Source organism: Ziziphus jujuba, chromosome 8 (genome assembly GCF_031755915.1).
Source record: "Ziziphus jujuba cultivar Dongzao chromosome 8, ASM3175591v1".
NCBI classification, from domain to species: Eukaryota; Viridiplantae; Streptophyta; class Magnoliopsida; order Rosales; family Rhamnaceae; genus Ziziphus; species Ziziphus jujuba.
Genome location: NC_083386.1, coordinates 2,798,389 through 2,807,497, shown reverse-complemented (window position 1 = coordinate 2,807,497; position 9,109 = coordinate 2,798,389). Strand labels below are relative to the sequence as shown.

General features: G+C 32.3%; 1 protein-coding gene across 2 annotated transcripts; it reads right to left on the bottom strand.

Moving 5' to 3' along the window:
• Positions 1 to 439: 439 nt before the first annotated feature.
• On the bottom strand, positions 440 to 5,404 carry LOC125421269 (disease resistance protein RGA2-like). 2 transcript variants are annotated; one of them, XR_007239520.2, is made up of 3 exons: positions 2,243 to 5,404; positions 1,976 to 2,057; positions 440 to 690 (listed from the first exon to the last, which is right to left on the bottom strand). XR_007239520.2 is itself a non-coding variant. In XM_048469608.2 (2 exons), exons 1-2 carry the CDS (start codon positions 5,215 to 5,217, stop codon positions 2,048 to 2,050), a joined length of 2,985 nt encoding a protein of 994 aa, XP_048325565.2. In that variant the 5' UTR covers positions 5,218 to 5,404; the 3' UTR covers positions 1,483 to 2,047. The 2 variants fall into 2 exon arrangements, 1 of the variants encoding a protein (XP_048325565.2); XM_048469608.2 differs by lacking the exon at positions 440 to 690 and having other exon boundaries at positions 1,483 to 2,057.
• Between the last annotated feature and the right edge of the window lie 3,705 nt (positions 5,405 to 9,109).

Sequence of the window (9,109 nt, the reverse complement as noted above, 5' to 3'; positions counted from 1 at the left end):
AGATATAAATATGATATCAAAACAATTATAAAACATAGATTACTCTTGGCAGTTGGCACATCAAATAATCAGCATGGTAGGCTAATATCAAATTATTCACATCAAAACAATTATCAACGGGCAAAACTGTTCCATGCATTAAGTTTTATGTAATATGGGAGGATTATAATTTCTTACTTTTCTAATACTAGACCATGTTTGGTTAATATATTAGTTGGAATTTATGTATGGTGAACAAAATTTTTTATGATTATTGAGCATTTGATACATATTTCTGAAGAAGCATTTGCTTGTCCATGTTCGAAAACAGAATTTCCATTATTATTAAGTTATTGCCAGCAAGCTGGAGGATTCAAACACATCACTACCCGAAAAAGAAAATGAATTAAAAATTAAAAAAAGTGACTTTTACCTCTGGATTTTCTTAAAGGGACAAACTATGTAGCTTTGGATTACAAAAAAAGATATAAAGACTTGCAATTCAATATAGCAACATATAAATAACAACATCGTTACATTTAAGTGCTTTTCGTGTTTCAAATAAATAACTACTTTATTACATTTAAAGTTTTGATTACATGCAATTCAATAATTGCAAATTTATTGAATTAAAATTGTAGTTATTATATTCAAGTCCTTTTGGTGTTACACTTGAGAGATTAATGATGAACTGGAGAGCTCATACGAATCCTGCAAAATAATAAATAAAATAACATTTAAAACATAGTAACCCTATCCAATGGGCACATCTCATCACTTTCACTAAGTTCAAAAGAATAAAAGAGAAAATAATTATAACATTAACAAGAATACTGCTAGGAGTACCATGATGTTTTATCAAAAGATGAGCTAGTATTAATTTACCCAAAAAAAAAAAAAAGATACCAGCTATTATTATCTTATTTGTTTATGATTAATTTTATTTATTTATTCAAGCATTCACTTTTTAATATTTAGATAAATATTGATTTTACAATCAGTAAAATAACAAAGCATCAGTTTTGAATAAATTTTTTGGAAAACTTTTTGATACCTTTAACATTATTTTTTTAACATTATAAAAAAATACAAGACAAAGCAAAGTTATATACCAATGCAAAGATATACATAGCATAAACATCACTCCAGCTTTAATTTGGTTCATAACCTAATTGTCATTCTTCCCAGTTCACCGTTTTGTAAAAGGCAGAGCTTTTTCAGTTTTAGGAATAATTATAATGAAATCAAGAATGCAAAAGTTAGAAAAATAATTTGTTTGCTAACGGTATACAGAACTAGGTTGAGAAGCAAATTATTGGTTAATCATACATTATGTAAAAATATATAACTTAGAAAAACACTACATATAGACTTAAAAGCTGTGTTTGCTGTTTGGAATGAAAGTATCCTTTTTGGAATACATGCTACAACCTTAAGAAATCAGGAAGCACAATTAGAAGAAAAGATGGAAAAAATGAAAAAAAAAAAATACAGAGAAATATAAACTAAATCTATCTAAAACATAATGATTAATAACCTGTAAAAGTGAAGACAGGTACAGATACAAATGGAATAAAAACAATTTATATATATTTGTAGCAAACAACACTTCCTATAGAGCTCTGGAGTCTGTCCAAAAAACCAGAATAACAATCATACAATATATATATATATATATATATATATATATAAATAAAAGATTAATAATTATATTTTGAATGAAATGATATACAAATGATTATTAGTAAATAGGAATGCATAATGTATTTGAGTTTTGGATGGAAATGAAATAGCTTGTCATACGAGATTATATGGAATGCATGACCATCACAGCGACTTACAACAGGTCGAAAGGAATAAGCACTTGAACAAATTGGAAAATGCTTTTATTAATCGTTCAATATTGTTGTCTAGCCAAGGAAAACAAGTTAAAACCAGATGAGGATTATTGGAGGCATAGCAATTTTAAACCGAATTATAAGAAGTGGATGTGTACCTTAATTTCCATATATTACGAGTTGATTTAGAAATCAAATGAAATATCATTGTTGCTGATGTTCTACTCTGATCAACATAGCCTGCAATTTTAGCAATTGTTGGTAATCGAATTATTTATTTATTTAATTTAAAAAGGAAAAACGAAAAATTAAAAATAAAAAGGATGTGTCAAATTAAACCATTAATTAATTTAAATAAAGCATATATATATATATATATATATAGAGAGAGAGAGAGAGAGAGAGAGAGAGTTATAAAATTGTACCTCTGACCATCAATGATGATGCATGGGATGTGAGAAATCTTGGTCAACTCCTCTTCTGAGTTTAGCAGAGATTGTAATAGCACCCCGCAGGAGTTGATACACAGAGTGTGCAATGGAGTGAGTTTGAGAAAGGGTGGTAGTGATTTGAGATTGCCACAATTTTCAATTATTAAGACATCGAGACACGGCATAACTCCCGATCGAAGACTAGTGCGTGCAGTGCCTTCCCAATCTTCCCAATCCCGCATGTTGTAAAACCCAAGCACTTTCAGTTTTGGGAATGAGACAGCTTCAGCTTGCTCCACTCCAAGTCCCAGAAACTCATCACCTATCTTTTTCACTTTATCCAAACCACTAATCACAAGGTCTTCGAGTGAAGGTAGGAGGTTTCCCAAAGGAGGTAAACTCTCACACTGCTTGCAGTTTGTAATGTGGAGCCCCATCAACTTTTTCAACTCCTTCATCCATTTGGGATACAAACTGGTACCCTTGTACTCAGTGATTAGTAAACCTCTCAAGCTTGGATGTGGTTGTAAGGCTTCAAGTATCCCAAATTCATCTTCTTCGTCTCTAATTTCCTCCTTTTTATCAGCCTCTCCAAAATTTAGAATTAGATATACAAGACATTCCCAATACATTAGCTCCCTCTCGCTCCGATTTATCAAATTACAGCACTTGGTTATTTCAAAAATATACCTTTGAAATCGAAGGTGCTTCAAACTTTTCAAATCTCCTAGACTCAAAAAATATGCTGCTTCATTCTTCTTTGGTATAAACATTGTGTCTAGTGTACGAAGTTGAGTTAGTCCACCAATTCCTTTCGGCAAACCCACCAATTCTTTACAGCCACGCATGTAAAGGTGTCTCAAATTCACTAGCTTTCCCATCCCTTCTGGAAGTCTTTGAAGCCGGCTGCATCCTTCAATTCTTAAGCTTTGTAAATTACATAAATCACATACTTCATCAGCCAATTCTTGCAAATTACGACTCTGAAATAAGTTGAGATATCTCAAATGTATCAACCGCCCAATTTGCTCTGGAACCTTTGTTATTTTGCTAGATATCAAACCTAGTGTTCTAAGATGTTTCAGATAACGAAAGTTTTGATGAAAGAACACCATATTTTTATCATCTAAACTAGTATCTGAAGTACATTGTATGAAAAGGGAACGCAGGCTACTTTGATCAAATATTGAAGTAGGAATTTTGGGAAAATTAGGTGCCAATGCCAACCAAGAGTGACGGATCTTTTCAACACTAGGAGGCTCTGTTTTCTCCATATCAACTTCAACTCTCATGGTAAAGCATTCGTTTCTTGTCAAAAATTGGGCAAAGTCGTGCAATATGTCGTGCATTTTGCATCCTATAATTGTTTGATCAAAATCTATTCGGAAATCTTGAAAGAAAGACCGCATGGTTAAACTTTGAAAGCACTTTTTACCTTCTTCCTCCGGATTTTGACTACCACTTAAATAACCTTGTGACATCCACATTTCAATCAACTCAGCTGCGTCAAAGTTATAATCTTTAGGAAATAAAGAACAATAAGAGAAGCAACGTCTTACTCTAGGAGACAAATCATAATAGCTCAAGAAGAATGGAGCAAAAGTTTTGGTTTGTTCATCTTTCAATTCCCAGAATCTACTAGATAGAACATCCTCCCACTCATTTTCAGTCACCTTGGAACACATCAAACTTCCTAAGCTCTTTGCTACAAGAGGCAAGCCTTTGCACTTGCTTGCAATTTGCCTCCCAACTCTCTCTAATTGTTTGCACTCCTCACTATTTCTTCCCCTGAATGCAAGTCCGCTGAATATTGACCAACAATACTCATCAGACAGCAGTTGCAGGGTAATCATTTCTGCGGCTGCTCCCATCATAGTAGCAACTTCCACTTTTCTGGTTGTTACCAACACTCTACTTCCTACAGCACCCAATCTAAGCAGTTGTATGAATTTTTCCCATTTGTCACGGTCATCACTCCATACATCATCTAGGACAAGCAAGAACTTCTTTCCCTCGATGGATTCCCGAATACGTTGGAATAAAGCTTCCAATGTTTCTAAATTTTGGTGACTACCTTTGAGAGATTCAATGATTGCTTTGGCAACTTTAATCTCGTCAAAAGGGTCTGAAACACACGCCCACATCCGCTCAGAGAAGTGTGTTTTGATCTTTTCATCATTGAATGCAAGTTGGGCAAGAGTGGTTTTCCCAATCCCCCCCATCCCCACAATAGGGATGATAACAGGAACTGATTTACCACCACCAGGCCGCCCTTCACTACTCTCACTGAGCAACTTCTCAATTAGTACATTCTTAGGCCCATCCAGACCGTACACTTGAGACTCATCAACAATGGAGATAGTCTCTCTTGTCTGCTTTTGAGCAACTTTTGTTGTTTCCAAAGAGTATTGTTGTTTCTCTTTGGCAATCTCTTCTAATGTTTCATTAAGCCTTTTGATTCGGTGAGCAATATCTCCGCGAACACCAACTAGTTTAAGTTGGTTGAAACAAAAGCAAGAAGAGATCAATGGAAGACATACCTTCTTCTTCTTCTTAACAGCTGCTTTTTGCCGGTGACCGTTTTCTTCCGCTTCCACACGTTTGTGAATTTCGGATTTGAGAGTTTCAGAGCTCCACTTGTCCAGCACATCATCGATGTCGTAAGAAACATCAGTGAGCTCATCCAACCAACGTCTAATACGGGCATCGTCCAGTTGTTTCCTTTCGGCGTCCTCCAGCACAGCTTGTATGTCTTTGAGCTTTTTTCTGAGACTGGATATGCTTTTAACAGCATCCTTCGCTAGCCTCAGCTCTTTCATTGTGATGGAAGCCAACTGCCCCAGCACCCCAGAAACCAAAGACTCCGCCATAATTCGATGGAAATTAAAGTGGGAGAGATTGAAAGAGATAGATAGCAGAGATGAAGATAGAACAAGGCTAGTGAATTGTATTTCTTGTAATTCACCCATCAATTCCCCTTTTATAATGATAATTAAGTCTAAAAGAATATAAGATGGAGTTAAACTGGTGAGAAGAAAGGCATTGATATTTTTGTCTCTCTTTGGAGTATTGATTGATTAGGAAGGTATAGAGGAGGAGTGAGTGAGAGTTTATTTTGTTGACAACTTAGACAAAAATTTCAAAGCAAGACTGGTATTACATTCTTTCTTTTCCACATAAAGATACTAGACGTGTTTCTTTTCTTAAATACCTTGCTTTTTAATATAAATGCTATTTGTCATAACCGGTTATGAATAATCACTGGTAAAGTCTGTAAGCGGTTTGCTAATTTAAATAGTTATTTTAGAATAAAAAATAAAATTAAATATTTCGATCAAATTTTATCACATAAAATGATGATTATCATGAATGATGATAAATAATAAGATTTATAGTTTAAACATCACTTGGTTTTTGTTTTTGATAAATTTTTGGAGCTAGAGACCCAAAAAAAAAAAAAAAAAAAAAAACATATTTACTCCCCAAATATCTCAGTTAGCACAAGTTCACAAATAAATAAATAATGATCTGGAAAAAAAATTATGCAGGAGCACATTAAGTAAAAGTTCGTTACCTTTCATTTTGTTTGGCCGTTACCCTTTTACTTACTGCAAAAAAAAAAAAAAAAAAAAAAAAAAAAAAAAAAAAAAAAAAACAGAGAGAACTCTGTTTTCAGTTTTAATCACTTTTTGCATTGAGAACTCTGTTTTAATCATCTCTTGGGGCATGCCTCGCATCACAAGCCCAAATAAACAGCTCTAAATATTTTCACAAAATATGCTCCAATTGTTGTTTCCATCTTGTGTGCTACAACATCTTCTTTTCACCAAAAAAAAAGAAACAAAACCTTTTACCACGCATGACAATGCATTTATGGTTGAACCAATCTTGTACAAATGTTGTAAATGAGAACTTTCTTCAATTTTAAAATTTTCTCTTTATAAATAATTACTTCTTCATGAACTGATCAAAGTGGCTTTTAACTATGAACTACATTTTCCTCAAAACTCATCTTGCATGCATGCCCCACTGCACAAGTGTTTAATCTTCTCTAATCACATGTGGATAACTAATTGCTTAGGTTAGGTGTAATACATAGAGATATTGGTGGTACATATTGCTCATTTGTTTCAAGAAAGCAAGGTTAGATTTTTAACAGCAATGTTGACCTTCTTTCTCCGTATTTTGACTGCTATTTAAATAGCCTTATGATATCCACATTTCAATAAAGCCATCTTTCTCATTCTCATAATCTTTAGAAAATAACGAACACTATAAAAGAAAACGTTTTTTGAGAGGAGACATATTATAATAACTCAACAAGAATGGAGTGAATAGTTTGATGTTGTCATCTGGCAATTACCATATTCTACTAGATACAACATCCTCACAATCCTTTTTAGTCTCTTTAAAACATATCAAACACCCCCTAATTAAGGTCTTTCCTAAAAGAAGCAAGCCTTTGCACTTGCTTGCAATTTTTTGTACTCTTCTTTACCTGCATGCAAGGGGGATGAATATTAACCAATATTGCTTCTCGGACAACAATTTCCATGTTGATCATTTGGGTGACTACTCCCATCATTATTAGCAACTTCCTTTTTCTTCTTGTTATTATTAAGATTTTACTTCCTAATTAAACCATCCCATTTAAGTGGTTATTCCTATTTTTCGCCGTTATCATTCCATACATCATTTAGGATAAGAAGGAACTAGTTTCCCTTCATAGATATCCAGAAATAATTGCATGCAATACAGCTTCCAATATTTCTAATTTTGGCAATTCATTTTGATAGATTCAAGAATTGCTTTGGCAAATCTAATCTCATCAATTTTTTTTTCTTTTTTTTTCTTTTTTTTTTTTTTTGGTTTGAATCTCATTATCTGAAACGCCCAAATTTTCTCATTGATGTGTCCTTTTTTTCTCATAAGAAACGAAACATTTACCATACAAAGCACATTCAATTTGTTATCTGTTTTCCAAAACTACAAAACGTCTAAGTTTGAACACTGATATCAAAATCCCCCCCCCCCCCAAAAAAAAAAAAAAAAAAAAAAAAAAAAAATCCTCCAACGGTATATTTTTCAAAAAAATTGAAAGCAACCAAAATGAATTATAAAAAGATATAATGTTAATTGTTAAAATAAATTAATCAATATTGATATTTTATATAATGATATTATATAATATTATGAAGAGATCCTTTTTTTTTTTTTTAATTTCTTGAGCTACTTATTCTTGTTATTCATTATGCTACGTATATCAATGGAAACCCGCGCACCCAAAAGAAAAGGATTATTAGCGGCAACTACTAGTGCGTCCTCGTCTAATTTCAATTGTGATATTTCTTCTGACATTACAGATAACATCATTTTAAGATTATCTCCCAAATCTCTAATATAATTTCCTTTAACTTCGAAACACTTTTTTTTCTCTCATCCAAATCCTTAATTTCATCTCAACCCACTTACTCCAACACCACTCCAATCATCCAAACCACTACATCCTCCTCTTAACTCCTCACGATCCCACCAAACACTATCCAAAATTATTCTCCTGGCTTGGAGGCCAAGCAACCTCTTCCCCCATCAAAACACCATCGTTTTCAAGGCCCCCTTCTTCTTCAACTCATCATCATGCAAAATTTTCCTTTTGAAGTTCACTCAAAAAAAATTTCTATATAATCCACCTTGGAAGTTGAATCCTGTGAGTCCAGTTTTTTTGAAAACAAATTTAGATGGTTTTCAAATTTAAGTTTACTCTTTTCTTTTTCTTCTTCTTTTTTCTCTTAAAAAAATTTTCCAAGCTTATAACTCTATAAGTAAATTGATATGCTCAAGTTTCATTTGAAAAAAACCTTTCAAACAAAAACTGAAAAAAAAAAAAAAATGTTTCATTTGAGGAGAAAGGCCAAATATATACAACCCAAAAGCAAAGCTCTAATGACAAAGAATTTAAAATATAAAAAATTTGTGTGGTGGGGATGAACTAAGTTAGACCCGTTCCATACTAAAGGCCCTCCGTTGTGAAGCCCATTTGTTTATGTGAGGAGCACTTCCTTAACCATTTCCGCGTCTCCAATTCAAAGTCGGGCTTCGGCCCAAATCAGTATAACAATTCTTCCCCTACACGAAATAAACTTTATTATTATAATAATAATAACAATAACGTACATTCATATAAAAATCCTTATTTTCTCTAAATAAAAAAACAGAATCTCACTAGAATTAATGTGAACATTCTGAAGTCGTTTTAATAATTTGTTTGTATGCCTGCTTTAACAGCCAAGATTTTGGAGGCTATTGTATAAATGTCCAGAATCTCTGTTTTAATTATTAATTAGTGGGGAGCAAAAAAGATAATAATAATAATAATAATAATAATAAATGTATGGAAAGCACACTTTTTTTCAATAATTTCCTATAAAGAAATTATAGGAACATTCATAATCTAATCATAGTATATATATATATATATATATATATATATTATCCATTACGCTACATGAATAAAAAATCTACGATAATTTGCAATTTGGGTGAAGGTGCCCCTTTCTCAAGTCTGGCTTGGAATAATTGATAATCATCTTCTCTCCTTTTTGTATAGAAATAATTTCTTTCTTTGCAATTACCTTCCTATTATAAATCTACTATATATAAAGTAATATTAGAAGTATATGTATCGTTATTTAATTAATTAATATATTAATATAATTTAAATATAATAAAATTTTTAAATAATAAATATATATAATTAAATAATAATATATGTTGATTTCGTACATTTTTTGTCAGGATACCTCTAGCATTATTCTTGTATATATGTAGTATTTACATTCTTTGTTCACACACAGTGTAGTA